General features: G+C 47.3%; 1 protein-coding gene across 2 annotated transcripts in view; it reads left to right on the top strand.

Annotated features, from left to right (window-relative positions):
- Positions 1–1,071: 1,071 nt before the first annotated feature.
- The window catches only part of B4galnt3 (beta-1,4-N-acetyl-galactosaminyl transferase 3), a 99,995-nt gene continuing 80,766 nt past the window's right edge, over positions 1,072–20,300 (top strand). Inside the window, exon 1 of one of the 2 annotated variants that reach the window (XM_006237267.5) lies at positions 1,072–1,576. In XM_006237267.5, coding sequence (XP_006237329.1) covers positions 1,378–1,576 — 199 coding nt within the window. In that variant the 5' untranslated portion in view covers positions 1,072–1,377. 2 annotated transcript variants of the gene reach the window in all.

Below are 20,300 nucleotides of genomic sequence, written 5' to 3'. Positions count from 1 at the left end.
GAAACGGGTGACTTAAGGAAGAGGTGTCTGTGTCCTCTTCATGTACTCCTTCTTTTTAAGATATTTTATTTGTCATGTGTACATGTGTGCCTCTTGGTTCGGGTGTATTCATGTGAGTGGAGGCTGTAGCAGAAGCTAGAAGAGAATGTTGGAGTCAACGGGTTTTGGGAACCCAACTCAGGTCCTGTAACAGAGCATCATGCACTTTCTTTTCTTTTCTTTTTCTTTGAGATTTGTTTATGAGTACACTGTTGGTGTCTTCAGACACACCAGAAGAGGGCATTAGATCCCATTACAGATGGTTGTGAGCCACCATGTGGTTACTGGGAATTGAACTCAGGACCTCTGGAAGAGGCTTAACCACTGAGCCATTTCTCCAGCCCCACACCATACACTTCTTAACAGATGAGCCATCTCTACAACTCCACCAGACTCCTTTTTCATTTCCTTATTTCTTTTATGCTTCTGGGATGGAACCCAGGGTTTCCTGCATGCTAAGCATTTGATCTACTACTGAGTTGCCCCTCCATTTTTTTTCCCCTTTTTAATTCTCCAAAATTCTTTCACCAAGAAAATCCCTAAAAGTGGAGAAACTTCTTGTAAAGGATCCCCTGGTGCCTTTCAGGTATGGTTAACTAGGTAGGAACAGTATTCAAATGAGACTTGGAAAACAGTTAAGATTAAATTAGGTGTCCATTGTGACTAGGATCTTTGAAGGTAGAGAAAAGCCCCCAGGCCAAAGTCATGGAGGTCATTAAAAAAAAAAAAATCTGTCTTAGCCCCACGGCAAGCTTCAGAGGCGAGCCTTCAAATATCTTGACTACCTTGGGTCACAGAGTCCATGTCTTAACTCGCATCTCCTTTCATTCCCATATCCCTCATCACACACCTCACACACCCTCCCGCCATAAACCCAAGCAGGTGACTACGTCAGGGACCAGCTCTCTGGCCCCACCACTCCCCTTCCCTCAACCTAGGGGGCGGGGCCCACCTGCGCCTCGGGGCGGGGCCAAGGCGTGGGCGGGACAGGTAGGGTGTAAGGTAATGCTCGGAGCTGAGAGAAAGCGCCCTAACTGCAGCAAGCAAGCGCGGGGGCCGGCGGGCAACTAGGAGAGCCTCCTGGGCAGAGTGCAGGAGTGAGAAAGAAGAGAGGGAGGGAGGTGGCGGGCCTGCGACGAGGAGAGGCGTGGAGCGGACACTTGGGGAGGAGGAGCTCGACTCCGCGGCCGGAGAAAGACCTGCGAGGCACCCGCGCAGCGGAGGATCACCTCTGCGCGCTGAGCATGAGTGGGCGGTCGGCTGGAGTGCGACCCGGGGAGACTGGCTGTGCGCCGCGCTGAACGGCGGAGCCCGGCCGGGGCGACGGGCGGGTAGCCCATGCTAGGGCGGCCCGCAGGGCATAGCGCCATGGGGAGCCCCCGCGTGGCGTTGCTGATGCTGCTCTTGCGCCCGATCAAGCTGCTAAGGAGGCGCTTCCGGCTGCTGCTGCTGCTGGCCGTGGTCTCGGTGGGACTCTGGACTCTGTATCTGGAGCTGGTAGCGTCGGCCCAGGTCGGCGGGAACCCCCTGAACCACAGTAAGTAGCGCCGGGGGGCGAGGAGGTGGCGGAGGTGGGCGGGCGCTCGGGGCGGGGACCCGCCTCTCGGAGTAGATTCCAGGTGCCGGCGCCGCCCCGCGCTTTCCCGGGGACCAGGGCTTGTCCGGGCCGCCTAGGGTCTCTGATCCTGGCTTGCCCATCCAGGGCAGAGTGGAGCCGGGACGCTCTCGGGACATCCGGAGCGCTGGTGAAGGTCTGGGGCGCCTTCCACCGTGCGGAATCCACAGCCTCGCGAACAGAGAAACGCGCCGTTTACGAGCGCGGGCTCCAGGGCTGCGCGCACTCGGCCGCAAGCTGCGGTCGGCGCCGCTTCAACTTTGCCCTTGGCTTGCCGGCGTGGTTGACTCTCTGTTTCCCCTCCAGCTGAACTTTCGGGGGTTTCTTTTCAAATAGCACCTCCGAGACAGACGCCTGGCCTTCCCGCCTTGCGTGCGCCTCTGTTTCCAAGGGTCCCACCTCCTGAATGCGTGGTTCTCTGCTGGTTCAGACTGCCTCCAGTGTTTTCACATTCCCGCAAAACCCGCGGATCTAACCAACTCCCCAGACTTCGCCCAAGGCAACCCTGTCATGAGTAAATTCCTACTTGTATTTTTATTTCATAAAAGCACTCAAGTGTCTGCTTAGGAAAACGGGAGGAGATGGCCTTTCCCCTTTTCAATGGATATGATTATTATCCACAGTGACTTTCAATATATCTTTGATAGGCTTAATAAAATTAAAAGTCGTCTAGTAGCCAGAAAGGAGTAGTAGAGAAGTTTCCAGAAGGGTCAGGTGCCTTTCTCCAGTCTTGAGGGGGAAGTTCTACTTCATCTTCTCACTGGGTTTCATTTTCCTGTTTTAAGAAACTCAAAGACTACCCTCCCGGTAGATACTTGATCAACAGCTTTTCCCTTACTTGGATGTGGTGGTTTGTCTTTTGTGGCCCCGAAGAAGAAATTATTGTCCTCGTCAGTAACTAAGCAGGATCAGTTTGGAGACGGATGCTTATAGCCCTGCCTCTTTGTGGCCATGGGCATAATTCTGACTGTGAGCTAGGAGACTGGCTGCCACGGGGGATCGGCTGTAGCTAGAGATCAAGAGGGAAGAGGAATCTGGCCTGCACGATCTCCAGGGCCCCTCTCAGTTGGGATATGGAGACTGTATGGCCCCAGTCACTTGCCCCTACCTGGGCAAGAAGGTTGCACTGGGCCACAAGCAGGTAGTCCTACAAAGAAGTCTTCCTTCCCTTGACCACCCCACCCTTCCTCCTCAGGTTTTGTTGCAGGTGGCTGAACTTTCTTGGAGTGTGTAAAGGTGGGAGGTGTGCACTCCTCTCTTCCTCAGAACACCTTTGTCAGCGTATAGTGGGATAGTCTACATAAGTTATTCAGGAGAGCAGTCGCTTGGTGGGCCCGAAGTCCGTGCCTTTGCTCATCTTCGCCTGTCCTTGGCCCCAGGTGTGCTTTCTCCTCGGAGACCAGGTCCATCCAGGTGGCCCTAATAAGCTGCACTCTGGCTCCCAGTCTCTGGCTCCTGCCGTCCTCTTCATACCAGACTCGTGGGCTTTTAAGTTTTTATTTAAAAACATTATTTTTTTTTCCAAACTGACCTTTCTCCAAAAATGTGTTCCCAGCGTCTTATTCCAAAATCGACTTCGCGTTCCTTGCGGTTTCTTTCTCTTTCTTTTGAGACAGCCGCTCACTCCGTATCCCAGGCTGCAGTAACTTGCAGGCTGGGCTTGATTTTAAAAATCTTCCTTCCTCATTTTCCTGAGTGTGGGCAGATTCTTCCTTGTGATGTCTGTCTGTCTGTCTGTCTGGTTTTTTTCAAGACAGGGTTTCTCTGTGTAGCCCTGGCTGTCCTGGAACTTACCCTGTAGACCAGAGTGGCCTTGCACTAAGAGATCCACCTGCCTCTGCCTTCCAAGTGCTGGGATTAAAGGTGTGCACCGTCATGCCCAGTTTTGCTTGTGATTTCTAACAAGAACCTAAAGATCACTGAAGATCACAGTTTCCTCTTAGATACCTTTTACCCTGAGGTCCACCCACTGTGCCCTGATCCTGCCTTGATTTCCTTATGGGGTGAGATATATACATTTTTTTAACCTTTTTTTTTTTTTGCTTTTTTTCAAGGCAAGGTTTTTCTGTTTATCTCTGGCTATATAGAACTCTAAACCAGGCTGGCCATGAGCTCAGAGATCTGCCTGCTTCTGCCTCCCACCGAGTGCCTGTGTCACCATCCCTGGCTTCATTCTTTTTGTTCATTAAGAAGCTCAGATGGGGGGGTTGGGGATTTAGCTCCGTGGTAGAGTACTTGCCTACCAAGGCCCTGGGTTCGGTCCTCAGCTCTGGAAAAAACAAGGAGCTCAGATGCTTTGCATCAAAATTCCCTCTTGTGCTGTGTCAGAGCCATTCCTCAGGGGAGGGAGGACGGAATTAGGGGTGGAGAAGTAGGGAGGGGATTGTAGTGCTCCCTCCGCCACACCCTGCATACCAACGGCAACCAGAGCAGTAAAGCTGCTCCTCCTAGGACTACCCAGGGCTTGACCACAGCAACCAGGACCCCAGCCTGGCCCCGTTTCCCAGTGAGCCACCCGGCCACTTTTTAGCAATGTCTGCCAACTCAGTCCACCACCCGCCTTCCTGTCATCTGTGGGGCTGGCTTCCATTGCCCAGAACCTGTCATTTGCTTGTTCCCATGTGAGGGTATATTGGTTTAGCACTGCAAAAGTGTATAGAGAATGGCAGTCACAAACTGTAGGGTGGCCAAGTAATGACAGGGGAGTGTGCTTCCTGCTCCATCGTCACAAAATAACCCAGTGGTTTGAGATATGGATGGTGTGCAATTTGGACTCCATATGCAGAAATAGATGTAACCACACCACGATTGGGGTCGCTTTAAAGGAAAACAGCTACCATCATTAATAAATAGAACACAGGGTCCCTTGGCTGAAAGGATTACAGCCGTTCACTCAGTTGTCTGTTTAATACACAGCTCAATACCGGTCAATTTATTATTTACTTATTTTTTCCACACAGGGTTTCTCCATGTAGTCCTGGAACGAGCTCTGTAGACCTGGGTGGCCTTGAATTCACTGGGATTCACCTGCCCTTGTCTCTTGAGTGTTGGGATTAAAAGTGTGTGCCACCACTGCCTGGCTATGCTAGGACATTTAGATATGATGACCATGACACGGTGTCTTAATTAGGATTGCTATGGCTGTGATGAAACTTCATGGCCGTAAGTCAATTGGGGAGGGGAGGGTTTATTTGGCCTATACTTCTACATCAATCACCAATTAAGAAAATGCCCTATGGGCTTGCCTATAGCCTAGTCTTATTGAGACATTTTCTCAGTTGAGACTTCCTCTCTGATGACTACAGCCTGTGTTGTTGACATAACACTAGGCAAGCATGCACGCGTGGACACACACACACACACACACTTCTACAGCTTTCTGTCTAGGAGTAGAACTAACCAGGTGCTTATATGAAAACAGCCAAAATACCGAGCATTAAGCTTTTGAAAAGTAGAAAGATGTTGCTGTGTTATTTCTGAAAATGGGACACAGCTTTCAAGTAATTTCACAGAAGTGGAGACATCTGGGGAGATGGTGAGGCATTGGTAAGATTCCAATGAATCGAGGCTGGAGAGATGGCTCAGTGGTTAAGAGCCCTGCTGTTCTTGCAGAGGACCTAGGGTTGGTTCCCAGCATCAACATGGGAGCTCACAATAATTTTCATTCGGGTACCCAGGATCTAGTGCCCTCCTTTGGCCTCTACCAGCATGGCAGGCACATGGCGCACTTACCTTGATGCAGACAACATACGCTTAGTTAAAAAATGATGAACGGAGGCTGGGGGTGTAGCTCGGTTGGTAGTGTGCTTGCCTAGTGTGCAGGAAGCTCTGGGTTCGATCCTCAGGACCATAGAAAGCCAGATGTGGTGCATGCCTCAAGTCATGGCGCTCTGAGGTGGAGAGAGGAGGATCAGAAGTTCAAGGGCAACGTTCTATACTAACTCTTCAAGATCAGCCTGTGCTACGTGAGACCCTGCCTTAGAAGAAACTCAAATGGGGGGAAGGAGGCTCTGATGGAGGACAGAGAGAAGGCTTTGCTTAAGCAGCAAAGACCAGGAGTCAGGGAAAAGTTAGAACTTGGGAATACAGAGCAGCTGAGTGGTAAGACAGAGGGTATGTAGATGATGAAGGATGAGGTTCAACTGTGAAAGACTGAGCCACATCCCAGCTCTTGGGGTAGATCACCATGGTGGTGCTCAGGGGACCCGTGGTGACAGTTGCATTCAGACATGCACCCAGGTATTTCAGTGTGCTAATAACCACTGTGTACTGGATGAATAGCAGCGCAGGGAGCAGACTGTTATGGGTTCTCCGTTCAGGTAGGCTTTAATAGGTTGTATTTATAGTGGGGTGTGGTGGTACACGCCTTTAATCCCAGCACTCGGGAGGCACGGTGGGACAGGTGGATCTGTGAGTTTGAGGCCAGCCCGGTCTATAGAGCAAATTTCAGGACAGCCAGGGCTACAGCCTGTCTTCAAAACAAAACAACAACCAGCTAACCAACAAAAACCAAGTTATATCCATTTCTTCATATTGAATCGGGTCAAGGTTTTGCCAGAAGACAGAAGTTGTACTAAAATGGTTTCTAGGGTCCTTGCTATATAATGGGCTTACAGTTGGGGTCAAGTTGGAGCCAAGAGATGACATTTGGTACAAAGCCAGCACAGAGGAATAGTGTCCACAGTATATACTGGTTTCTTTATAGAGCTTGGCCTGGCATGCTCCTAACCAAGTACCAGGTTAACTTACTGAACAAAGCGCTCTCACACCTAGGAAGCTAATTGGCTGTTGCTGCCTCTTGGATCATCCTACCTTTCTAGCTGGCCCTTGTGGTAGGCTTGAGTATACTGAGGGGAGGGATACCCACTGATGTCTGGCAGACCATATCACCACAGCCATTCTACTTGAAAGGACACAAACTTCCTCTGCTAAAGGTAACCCAGGGCAGAGCCGTAACCTGAGAAGCAGGTGGCAGGGAGACACAATGGGGCAGATGTGTGGGCAAAGGAGGGGTAGTACAGCTTGGCGAGGAACCTCACAGCAGAGGAGAGCAGCACAGCACGGCTCCTGCTATCTGATGCTGTTCTTTCCCAAAGAACCACTGGCTCCTTTCTCCTGTGCCCTGCTTGCGTCTCTGTACTTTGTAAACTGGGTGCTGTGGGCGCCTTCAAATTAGTTCTCAGTTCTGGGCGCATACCGGGTATTTGCTTAAACACCTTTGGTAACCAGTTCTGGAGAGATGGCTCAGCAGTTAAAAGCACTGACTGCTCTTCCAGAGGACTCAGGTTCAATTCCCAGCGACCACATGGAGGTTCATACCGTAACTCCAGTTCCAGGGGATGACACCCTCATACAGACATATATGCAGACAGAACACCCATGCACAGAGAGTAATAAATTATTTTTTTTTTAGATTTGTTTATTTATTATATATAAGTACACTGCAGCTGCCTTCAGACACACCAGAAGAGGGCATGGGATCCCATCACAGATGGTTGTGAGCCACCATGTGGTTGCTGGGATTAGAACTCAGGACCTGGAAGAACGGTCGGTGCTCTTAACCACTGAACCATCTCTCCAGCCCAAGTTATTTATTTTTTTTAAATACCTCTGGTAACCATTGGGCATTTCTAGTTTTTAAAGCACCTAGTAATTTCCATTAGCCAGAGAGTAATTTGTCATTGATCAACTCAAGAATAAAAACAAGGAATTTTTGTTCTGTTTTCCACCATTTACATAATCTCCACTGCCTTTGAATATGAATGTCAAAGATAAGAATCCCCAATGCTTTCAAATATGAATGTCAAAGATAAGAATTAAGCAACTTGGAGCTGGCGAGATGGCTCAGTACATAGCCTTTGTTGGGCAACTCTGAGGGGATCAGAGCCTCGGAGGGCACCTGAAGTCACCAAGCACTTCCACATAGACATACACACATAATTAAAAAAATTTTAAAAAAATCTTAAAAAGAATTGTGCAGTTCGTGCTGTGTTTGGCGAGAGGAGACTGTGCTCTTATTTGTGTCTGCCCTTCATCCGGCTTTTGCCGAGCCTGTTCTGAAGAAGCCAGTGGGTATATTGGCAAGTCATCCCTCTGTTCCCCACCCAGGGATCCTTAATCTAAGTGTGGTGGCCCTGGAGCTGCCGGAAACGGCGTCCTCCGCATGGCTCAGGGTATGAGTCTCCTACTTTCCAGCACTAGGTCTTCTGAAACGGCCGCCTGCCTCTGTGCTGGTTCACTGGAGGTGGGAAGGTGCACTACAGTAATTTTCCAGGCCACAGAATCTGGCCTGGCCCTCCAGCGCTGTGCTGAGCTTTACGGAGCAGAGCGGCCACCATGGAGTTTGCTTTGGAAGGGGGCCTGGAGGCTGTTCCTGGAGTTGCTGCACAGTCTAGTGTCTACCCATTTCCACCGCCTCAGACCCTTCCCCCTCAAGAAACTTTCCACTAGAAAGTCTCCAAGACGGTGAGATCTAAACCAGGCCAACCATGTATTTAAGCCGTGATGCGGTCTTCCTTTGACCTTTTGCTCTACCTGATTGATAGACTTATAGATTAGCTAGTACAAAAGACTACTACTGGGACAGCTAAGGTTGGATGGCTCTGTAAAGGGTGTTAGACTGAATGGGTAGATTGTGTATTCTGAGCAAAGCATGTTGGGGCTTTTATTAATTGTATTCATAGGTTCTGCTTTTCTTTCCTTCCTTTTTGACAGGGCTTCATGTGTCCCAGGCTAGCCTCCAGTTTCTGATGCAGCCCATGATGACCTTTTGCCTCTGCTTCCTGAGCGAATCTAATACCTGGGATTACAGTCATGCCCTGCTGCACCCGGTTCTTTCACGTGGTGTGGAGGATAAGCAGGGCTTCCTGTGTGTTAGGCGAGCACGCTACCAACAGCTACATCTTTGGCTTTGGGTTCTGCAAAGGTTGGAAGTGTTCATTAGATAAACAAAAAGGCTTGTGTTAATTATGTTTGCCATGCTGGAGTTTGAGCTAAGACTTTGTACCACTATACCTACATCCCTAGCTTTAAAGAAAGGTGGTCTTGGAAGCAAGCCCTGTCTTGGAAACAAAACAAAACAAAACAAAACAAAACAAAACAAAAATATTCTGCCTGCCTGCCCACCTGCCTATTTATCCTGTCTGTCTGTCTGTTGTCTGCCTGCCTGCCTATCTACCTACTTATCTATCTATCTATCTATCTATCTATCTATCTATCTATCTATCTATCACTATCAATCATCCATTTATCTATCTATCTATCTATCTATCTATCTATCTATCTATCTATCTATCTATCTGAGACAGTTTCACTTTGTAGCTTTGCCTGATCTGGAACTCTATGTAGACCAGGCTGACCTTGAACTCACAGAGATCCGCCTGCCTCCTCAGTCCTGGGTGCACGCACGCACATGTGGCACCATGCCCAGATTGTTATTATTTTACCTGTATATGTTTGTATGTGTGCTCACGGATGCCATCCCCTCCTGGCTGGAGGTACAGGTAGTTGTAAGCTGCCTGATGGGTACAAGAATCCAACCTAGGTCCTTTGCAAGAGCCCCATACATGCTGTTAACCCTGAGCCATGCTCCAGCTCCTAGGTTTGAAAAGCCTTTTGATGTAAGATGCACACATACAGACACACACACACACACACACACACACACACACACACGGGGAGGGGGTGCTCTCTAAGTGTGTAGCTTGATATATAGTGTATCTGGGTAGCCAACCATAATGAAGAGACACCAATTCTGTAAGGCCCCCTTGGCTTCTCTTTTAACCCCTGGCACCAGCATAGATAAATTAATTAATCTAGGTTGGTCTAAATTGAGATGTTTTTATATGTCACAAATGGAATCATACAGTGTGTTATTTATTATATAAGTTTCACACACACACACAGACACACGCACACACGCGCGCACACACACACACACACAAGTTTTTCTTCAGACATATGGTCTCTTGTAATTCAGGCTGGCCTCAAACTCATTGTATACCTGAAGCTGACCTTGATTTCCTGATCTTGTTTCTATCTCCCAAGTACTAATATTACTGTGTGTGCCACCACACTTGGCTTTAAAATACTCTTAATGACTCTAAAAATAATTTTCTTGTCCCCATGACAGCCTATAGCTGGAGTACATTAAGACTTCACTGTGTCATAGGCACTCTGGCATAATTGATGTGGCAGTGCCATCAGTGGCTAAGGAGGGCTAGGGACCCAGCTGCTGTGAGAAACAGCCCTGTGGTTCACCACCAGAACTGCTATGAGGTTAGAATTGGGGGCTTTTGCTTTTATTGTGTATGAAACCCCCCCAAAATATTTACTTCCAGTTTGATACTGAATAGTTGTGTTTATCTTGAGCAGTTTTAGGTTTTATTGGTCAAGCTGGCTGCCCTGGTTTCTCCCTTTCTTTGGGTATTAGAAAGCCTTAGAATTTCATTCTTTCTTCCCATGGAGAAATTCGTAAGAGATTTTCTGATTTGTAATCTGCTTACTCTCCCTCCCTCTGTCCTCCCCCTCCCCTCCCTCCTCCCCCCTCCCCTTCCTCTCCCCCCCTCGTTCTCCCCTCCCCCTTCCCTCTCCCTCCCCTCCCCTCCCCTTCCTCCTCCTTCCTTCCCTCCCTTTCTGCTTCCTGCCCTTCATAGTATTAGTTATGGAACCCAGAACCTCATGTTTGTTAGGCCAGTGTTCTACTCCTGAGCTATGCTCCCAACTGCAGATCTGAATTTCTCTATTACTTTTTTAAAAATTATTTATTTATTTATTTAATGTGAATACACTGTCACTGTCCTCAGACACACCAGAAAGAAGGCATTAGATCCTATTACCGATGGCTGTGAGCCACCATGTGGTTCCTGGGATTTGAACTCAGGACCTTTGGAAGAGCAGTCAGTGCTCTTAACCGCTGAGCCGTCTCTCTAGCCCCTCTCTCTTACTTTTATGCCCATCCTAATTTCTCTTTTGTGTCCTACAGGTATTTTTAGTCTCTATCATCGTAACAGCCTGTGGCTCTTACAAGCCACTTAACTTAATCAAGGCTTAAAAGGCAATAAAAGTACTACAGTATAGGTAGAAACATTTGAAAAAAAGCCTCTGGCCCACTACCCTGAGAGATTATTGCAAAGACAGTGCAGAGCAGGTAGACGAAGTACAACAGGCTGGCTGGTGTACAGCGAAGATTCTGGATTTAAAAACAGAAACATCTGGAAAATTATCTCCACTTAAAAAAAGCGCCAATTGGAAATTTGAATGTCATCCAAAAATAAATTCTCACCTCTTTGTACCAAAAGACCATTAAAAATGTAGGATTTACTGGCAGACGCTGGGGCCTGAGCCACTGTTGTTGCAAAGTAACATAAACACGGCGAATTCAGTAAGGCTTGGGTGCTTCCCAGCACTGCTGGTCACACAGTCCACCCAGGAAGGCTAAAAAACTCAATTTATCTCATGGGCACTAAATGTCAAGAGAGACATGAGAGTATCGGAAAGATCACGGGTGTGATGTCTGCTGCCCGACCCATGGCTGACAGATCCCTAGAGTCACAGACATCAGAGGTCCTTCCCTGAGAAACAGATCAGGGAAGAGACTTTGCTCATCTCTTCCTCCAACTGACTGTTTTCATTTTGTTTTCTGAGCTGGTCTCTCCATACAGCTTACACTGGCCTTGAACCTGTCTCCTGCTTCCATTTTTCTGAGTGTTGAGATTATAGATTTGCATCATAATATCATTATATCCGTCTTATTCCCTGCCCCTTTAAAGCTCTCTATAGCCTAGGCTAGCCTTGAACTAACAGACATTGTGCCACAATGCTTGGCCTCCATTTCTTTTAAACCGTGTTCTTGTGTCACCTAGTACAGGGCATGCTGTGTTCTGCTGTAATAGTAGGTAGATGGTGCTTTGTAAGGTAAGGCCTTTAGAAGAGGCTGGGATGGGAAAGGGAGAAGAAAAGATCCCTGGTGTGATACTGCACATCCCTGCACGTGGGAGACAGGCCGGTGGATCTCTGGGAGTTTGAGGTCTACACAGTGAGTGTCCGGCAGGCAGGCAGAGCTATAGAGTGAGACCTTGTCTCAAAAAAAGGGGGGTGCCGTATGGAGAGATGGCAGTCCAGAGCACTGCTGCTCTTCCAGAGGACCTGAGTTCAATTCCCAGCACACGTGACAGCTCATGCCCATCTGTAACTCCAGTTCCAGGGCTTCTGACACTCACACAGAGACACATGCGGGAAAAACACCAACGCTCATAAAATAAAAATAAAGAAGGAAGGAAGGAAAGAGAGGGGAATGGGGAGGGTAGGCATAGAGAAAGGACTTCCAAAAGATTTTCTATATAAGCACCCGGGAAATTGACTAATGTGTTTTTCAGTTTTCAATTTGTAAATCTTTAAATGGTAATTGAGATGACTCATTCAAAAACTTAAGGGAAAATGTCTGTGGAACATTTCCCTTTTTTCTTTGTAGAGAGCCGAATAGAATGAAACCTTGATAGTTCCTGGAAAATGTGGAACTAAAGGCAAGGCAGGGTTTTAATCCCAATTCCGTTACTCACCGATTTAGGACCTCGCTTAGGGTGACTCCTTTCCAAGCCTCAGACGCCTCAGCTGGGTCGGAGGTCACACTGCTTGCTGTAGAACTTAATGCGTGAGGTTAATGAGTCTATCACATACAGGTGACTAGACGTCAGGACGTTAAGAGTTCAGTGAACGACAGGCTTCGCTTCTTCCTCTTTGAAGTTTCCAGGCTGGACCAAATGGAGAATGCTCAGGCCGGCAAGGGTGAATTGGTATATTCCCCGACCATCCCTGTGTGACTGTGCTTTTTCAAGGTAGCCTACACCTGTGCCTGCCTCCTAACATCGCTGCCCAGCCCCTGCTACCACTGGAAGCACAGTTTGCAGCCACTCTTCTCTGTCGAGATGTTAGCACTGAGGAGTCTGTTTGTCCATCCTTGCCTTAGGCACATATTTGCATTGTATTAGGGGGTAGCACAGCAGTCAGAGACTTTCAGGGACTGCACGCTATTGTGGTAGGACAGGAAAGCGCTCTAGTTGGCAACCACAGCCTGTCATTACACACATTACATATTACATTTCATGCTCTGGACTACATGCTGAGGACGGAAAGCACCGAAGGGCAGGAGCATGCACAGTACTCTTAAATTGGATTATAGTGGGTCAGGCTGATCCACATAAAAGGAGATAACAGGTTACGTAGTGAGAGCCTGTCTGAAACAAACAATAAAAGAAAAAAATTTAAATCTTAGCTTTAACTTGCCATGGGTCTTATTTATTTATTCGATAAAATAAATTTATTTTTAATGATTAAAAACATTAAATGATTAAAGACAATAAAAAGTTAGAAGGAACTGTATCAATTCCTTTTCTTGTTGCTATGACAAAAAGAAACCTGTCAAAAGTGACTGAAGGAAACAAGGTGGCTAACATTGTCAATGCGACAAACCCGGGAGAGGGACCCTCAACTCATGATTGCTTCCGTTGGCTCCCAGCAGCCATGTCTGTGGGGTATTTTCTTGCTTGCTAGTTGAAGTAGGAGGCGGTATCCTCCTGTGTAAGTAAGGTCAGTAGATAGCAAACCAGAGGAAGGGAGCCGGTGGGCCTCCTTCGGGATCTCTGCTCCACTTCCTGCTTCTGGGTTCCTGCCATAGCTTGTTGGTTTTGGCCCTAGTGTTTATCACAGCGACAGGAAAGTAACTAGGACAGGCAAGAAGGGTTTATTTTGGCGAATAGTTTGGGGTACAGTCCATGGTGCTGGAGAAGCCATGGTGGCAAGGCCATGGAAGTCTTTGTGTTCCCACTCAGAAGCACGGAGAAATGAAAGCAGGGTGCTTGCTTCTCCTCTGTGTTCATTTTGGGACCGGTGCACAAGATGGGGCCATTTGGGTCTTTTCTCCTCAATCAAACTTCTGGAAACACTTTCGTACCATTCACAGGTATAATTGAGTCAAATTGACCCTGAAGATTAACCTTAAAATGAGGTGATACATTGAAACTAAAGCCATGTAAAAATTTGAAAGCTTTAGCTTCATTCCGTTTGGGATGGTACTCTTCCACATCACTTAGAGCTGAGGGGGACAGCCATCTTTCTTTTCTTTTCCTCCCTTCCTTCCTTCCTTCCTTCCTTCCTTCCTTCCTTCCTTCCTTCCTCCTTCCCCTCCTCTCCCCTCCCTCCCTTCCTGCCTCCCCTTTCTCTCTCTCCTCTTTCTTTTTTTCTTTCTTTCTAATACTTTGGTTATAGTCTAGAAGACTCAGTTGCCTAAACTCTTAGTGGTGGAGTTTTCCCAGGGTCTCTGGTCGTTGTCATCTCTAACATGGTCTCAACACAAGCAGTTGCCCAGAAGAGTAAAGGTCTCTGCTGAGATCCTCTTACAAATCCCTTCCTCCTCTCCTTTGCAACTTGTCTGTCTGCCAGCCAGAGTTCACAGAGATGTGTGGCACTACTCACACACACCCTCGTACAGTTGCCTCATCCGGTGGCTTGGCCACTGCTAGATCTACGATTAGCAGAGGGAGGGGGGACCCCAAGGACTTTCTCCAGAACCAGAGGCAAAGCCCAGTGCTCAATCTCGGTTCTTGGGTCTCCGTGGGGAAAAGGAGATGGGGATGGGGGGACAGCCCCAGCGAATGACTTTCAGCCGTGACAGTTGTAACAGGGAGGAAGATGAGGGCAAGGACCCAAGGGGGGGCACTCGACTTTTACTCTCCTTTTTTCATTCTAGTGACTTTTTTCTTGTCTGAGTTCTTATTTGATTCTGCTTCAACAATTTTAGATCCCTTTAAAATATTATATTAATTGTATGCTTTTGACAATTGTAAGCAGATTTATAGTCTGATACTGTTGTTTGCCCCCAAAGCTAGGGGGCCTGTATTGGCTTGCTCTGATGGCCACACCTTTTTTTTTTTTTTTTTTTTTAGCATTATGAAGGGCTTAGTTGTGTCCATTAAAAAAAAAAGCTAGTAATATGGCACTATTGTAATATTTTATGCATGTAGTATTGTGTTGTTGTAAAAATATATGTTAATAAAGAGTAACGGTGTCTTTTACCCCGCTAGGTCCGTGCCGCGGTGTCCCAAGATATCTGCTAGATATCTTGGTGGAAACACAGCCCAGCCGCACACTTTCCTACACTCAAACCCTAAAAGAACACACAACACAATAATCTTAGATCCAATTGATAAGATATAATTGCCCACTCAAACATACAAAGCCCGGTACCATCCATCCCTTAGGATCATTGATAACAACCTGTAAATACACAGAGCAGAATCTTAACATCACCTGCCATGGCTTCTCTCCCTCTCCTCTGCCCTGTCTCCTCCTCTCTCCCCTAGTCTCCTCCTCTTCCTTCAAACTTCTCTCCTGCCCATCCTTCCTTCTCCTCCAATGACAGGCCTCCTTCTATCCTGTACCTGCCTCACCTGTGACATCATCCTACAGTATTGTAAGCATTCTGATGTATTTTTCCAAAGAAGTTGTCTTAAACACATTTTTAAGATTTTTTTCGTTTGTTTTTCAAGAAAAACCCACATAGAGAGGGATTCTTTATATAGCTTTGACTTGCCCTGGAACTTGCTCTGTAGATGAGACTGGCTTCAAATGCCCAGATCTACTGGCCTCTGCCTTCTGAGTGCTAGGATTAAAGGCGTGCCCTGTAGCAACATAAACTCTATTAGGTAAGAGTTCGAGATAGGAAAGTCTCTTTTTAAATAAATCTACTAATTTGTATTCCCATTCTTCAGCCATTTTCTGAACTTTTGTACGTTCCAGGATCTATGACTGTACATAGATAAAGCTATTGGAAGTTTACAGGGCGGCTTGTCACAGATATTCGGATCTGGTCGTGACAACACGCGTGTAATCCCAGTGCTCAGGAAACAGACAGGTTGCTGCAAATCTGAGGCCAGCTTTGCACATCTGGTATGAGGTCCCCTCAAAATAGCAGTGTGTAACCCTGGCTGTCCTGGAGCTCATCACAGAAATGCCTGCTTCTGCCTCCATCATGCCTAGCTACAACCTTGTCTTAAAAAAGAAATGCCTGATGCGAGGCATGGACCCTTCATTGTAGCACTCAACAGACAGAGGTAAGTGGATCTCTGTGAGTTCCAGGTCAGCTAAGGTGACATAGACCTTGTCTTGAATGAATGAATGAACAAATGAAGGAATGAATGACCTCTGCAAGCAAAAAAATACCTCAGTGGTTGACCCCAAGGGTAGAAACGAAGCGTCTAGCTTGACAGGGAGGTGAACAACAGCTGAGTCATTTCCAAGAAAAGATATGATAGAGTTTGATGGAATAAAGGAAAAAATACGAGGTTACGGCTTTCAGACATGATTCCCTGGCTCCATTCTGCCCTGACCATTATAATTAAGACATGCTGTATCAGTCCAGTGTCTCTAAAGTGTTCTTGTGAGAAGGAAGTGCTTCCTTTTTCTCGTATTTCTGGGATTTGGGTACTGCACTAGCCCTGGAGAACAATATCAAGGGATTGGGAGACCAGTCAGCACTCAGCAAATATTTCCTGAGCACTTGTGAAGTACCAGGCAATGTCCGGGCCATTGAGGGCATAGTATGGGTCATGAAATTTAAGAGGGTTTTTCTCCCCTTTTAGACCCTAGGTTTCTGGTAAGGGAAGGGCAGGAAATAATCATACCAGCAAACAGGGAAGGATTTTAGATGGTGATACATTCCAGGAGGAGGAATGTGGCAGTGGCCCAAAGTGACTTTGTGGAGATAAGAGGCTTCCCAACAGGTGACATTTTGAAAACAGGTGTCTTAGTGGTACAGGATATGATTAAGCACCTGATGAATGTCAAGACTATAAGGCCTTCAGTGATCCAGAAAAAGGGGGCCTGGTAGAGATGTTAACAAGTTGCTGCTGGTTTTCAGTGTCCTTTCTGCCCTTCCTGCCGTCCTGGAAGTTCTTCCCTCCTGGCAGTAAGAGCCAGCCGCTGCCTCTGAGCTCTCTACTCAGGGTTATTCTGGACCTGGAGAGAGACCCATAATAGTATAAACCTGGATCCCAAAACAAGTCCGGATGGGGATCGGTCCTTCCTCGCCTCCTGAAAGCCTGGCTGGAATTAACCTCTGCTCCCCAGTCCCTCACAGCAGTTTTTTTTTTTTTTATTCCTCCATTAGAGCACTTATCAAGGTCTGCTTGCATCAGAGTTATTTCTGTCTGGGTTTGTCTTCCCCCAAGAGATTGTGGATTTCTAGACTGATGGACTTAGGCATTGCCCCCCGTATAGCTCTCTGGTACAGAGATTTTTAACACTTGGTGGAGTGGGTGGACCTGTAAGAATCCCACGGTGAAACTCTAGGTTCTTTCTCCAGAAGTTTGTTTACTCCTTAGATAGTTCACTTATGATTTTGGGGACTTGCTCAGCCCCTTGACCCCTATCCCGGAGTCCTTACACAGTAATTCCCTAAATGTTTTCCCCAGTGCTTTGACAAGCTCTCAGGGGCTGATTGATGAGGACTCTCTGCCAATTAAACATCCTCTTAGTTGCAGAGGATGGATATCGGGTGGTAACAAAGAAGCCAGAAAGAGCTCCTCTGTAAAAGAGAGCATTTAAACTGGATGTCCCATCCAGCGGCAGTGCTGTTTAGAGAGTGGTGACTATCCCCAAGCCTTGGGCTAGCCTTCTCCCACATCTTTGCTGTGTTCTGCTGTCTTCCCCTCTGCTTGCTTTTCAAATCCTGCCCACCCTTTGAATTCCTCTTTCTTGAGCCTTCTTTCAGAATCAGCGGACCTCATCCTCCTTGGAACTTTGCTGCAGTTAAATTGTATGACACTTGTCGGTCTGGGTCTGTCTCCTCAGCTGCCTGAGATGCTCTGTTAGGGCAGGTCATAGCACTGTTCTACACACATTTGCCAAGGACCTGAAGAGGCAGCCTTAGATTTGAGTTCATGCTCCCTCTGAGGTTGCACTGCTGTTATTGCCTGATGGTCCCCCAGCTCCCAGAGAGATGTGTAGCTCAAGCTGGTCTTTAAACTCACTATGTAGCTGAGGATAACCTTAACCTTCCGATCCTCCTGCCTCTGCCTTCCCAAGTGCTGGGATGTCAAGCCTGTGCATAGAGCCCGGCATGCTGGGCAAATCTGCACCAACTAAGCTACACCTGCAGCCTGTAGGGTGCTCTTAAATCCCCTCCGTGACGCTTTGGATTGGTTTCAAGGCACTGTCTCTAACACATCATATGGCTACCTATCCTCTACCCCCAAGTCTTAAAGGTTGAAGTTTTGAGATGACTGACAGCTGCATTCTTTTCTAGCCCCATGGCAGACATCCACCGTAGAAATCCTCTGACTGAGTCTCTGTGCAGTCTGAGATGCGTGTGCAACACAGTTTACCAAGTGATTGCTACGAATTCATCTGACTTACTCTTTATAGTCGAGTCTGTCTGCTCAACGTCAATGACTTTACCAATGAGGAATTAAGGCCTAGAAAACTTTAATTAACTTGTGCAGATGGCAGAACTGGGCTCCAGACCCCTGAGAACCCTTTTGTTCCCCTTTTATCTGCTACTGCTTTCTTCTTCCTCCTCTTAAGTCAGTGGTTCTCAACCTGCCTGCTGCAACCCCTAGGCAGTTGATCATGGGGGTCACTAAGAGCATGGGAAAACACAGATATTTACATTACGATTTGTAACAGTAGCAAAGTTACCGTTATGAAGTAGCAGTGAAAATAATTTTATGGCTGGGGGGGCTCACCACAACATGAGGAACTGTATTAAAAGGTCGCAGTATTAGGAAAGTTGAGAACCACTGCCTTAGGTGATATTTTCTTTTCTTTTTTTTTTTTTTTTTTTGGTTCTTTTTTTCGGAGCTGGAGACCGAACCTAGGGCCTTGCGCTTCCTAGGTAAGCGCTCTACCACTGAGCTAAATCCCCAGCCCCGATATTTTATTTTCTTAGTGCTGGGTATAGAACACAGTGTATCATGCATGCTAGGAAGATACTCTACCATTGAGCAAAACACCCCAGCCTGTGTTTATCTTTTCTTACCTGTGGGGCGGCAGCTGACGTCATTGCTACTTAGTTGCAGGTAGATCATGTTCCCAACACAAGTGCTGTTAGTGGTAGTCTGTGGCTTTACTGAAATTTCTCTTTTGACACCTGCTTTGACATTAGTGGTAGAGAGCAGCCTCAAAGATGTTCTTCTGATGTTGAATTCTCACATTGCAAGGGGCAGGCTAGGACTTGACATTCTTTATCCAACAGATTCCTTTGCGTTAGGGCCCCATCCCGAGAACAGAACCCATTTTAGTGTTGAGCTCCTCTCCTCTCCTCCTTTGAAAGTTTTTCTTTAACCATTATTGTGTGTGTGTGTGTGTGTGTGTGTGTGTGTGTGTGTGTGTGTGTGTCTGTGGTGTGTGTGTGTCTGTCTGTCTGTCTGTCTGTCTGTGTGTACCCATGTCACAGCACACATGTAGCAATCAGGGGACAACTTCTGGGAGTTGGTTATCTCCACCAGGTGAGTCCTGGGGATTAAATTTAGGTCATCAGGGGGCTGGGGATTTAGCTCAGTGGTAGAGCGCTTACCTAGGAAGCGCAAGGCCCTGGGTTCGGTCCCCAGCTCCGAAAAAAAAGAACCAAAAAAAAATTTTTTTTAGGTCATCAGGTCTTGGTGGCAGATGCCTTTGCCTACTGAGCCATGTCAGTGGCTCCTAAACTGGGGCCTTTAATGGCGGCTATGTGCTTTTATCTCATGTCACAGCAACTAAGATGGGACTTATACTCAGAACTGATTAAAAATAAAATTAAAAAATCAAGGGAAAGAAAAAGACCTGGCCTGGTTATGTATACCTGTTATTCTAACTACGAGGGAAACTGAGGCAGAAAAATGGCAAGTTCAAGGCTTGCCTGGGTGCAAAGTGAGTTCAAGGCCAACCTTGGTAACTTAAGGAGACTCTGTACCAAAATAAAGGCTAAAGGGAAAAGAAAAGAGGCTGTGGATGTAGCTTGGCGGTTACGCACTCGCTTGGCATCATGTGTGCGACCCTAGGCACACTCTCCAGTACTCTTCCCTCCCCACAAAGAAAGGTAAAAGGCGAGGGTGGAACAAACGTAAACCTCTTCTCCCTTGACTACATTAGTAGAGCTGGGTGTCCGGTGCGATTTTCAGTCTTGCTGCAGTGTGAACTGGCTGTCTGTCTTTCAGTGAGTCAGTTCTGCTCTTCGATGTCTGGGGCTCAGTCTTTCTTTGTCAACACAGGGCCCTCCCTGACTGTGATTCCTCCTGGTCTTATCTAACTCTGACATCGTCCTCAGAGAAATAGTATTTGCTTCAGCTTTCAGTGTCCCGCGTTGAATGTGGCCAGAGAAAGATTAGCAAAAAAAGAGGCTAGGGAAGATACCCGGGTTCAAATCCTGGCTCCCTACAGTCACTTGCTGTGTAGACTTGCGTTACCCCATGAGATGGGAGGCTGGGCTAACACACTTCTATCCCTGAGATGGCTGCTGTCTTCCACCTCCCCCCTTTCCCACTGCAGGTGGGGGTCTATGGGGAAGGCTTAAGGTTGGCTGATGGTGGGGGTGCTTCAGCTGAAGAGACTCAGTAACTTTTAGGGGGCATTTCCCTAAGTCCTGGTCACTGTTATCTTCAACCTCAAAGTCCTC

This window comes from Rattus norvegicus, chromosome 4 (genome assembly GCF_036323735.1).
Source record: "Rattus norvegicus strain BN/NHsdMcwi chromosome 4, GRCr8, whole genome shotgun sequence".
In the NCBI taxonomy this organism is placed as follows: Eukaryota; Metazoa; Chordata; class Mammalia; order Rodentia; family Muridae; genus Rattus; species Rattus norvegicus.
The sequence above is the reverse complement of the archived record's forward strand: the minus strand, read 5'-3'. Positions and strand labels throughout refer to the sequence as shown.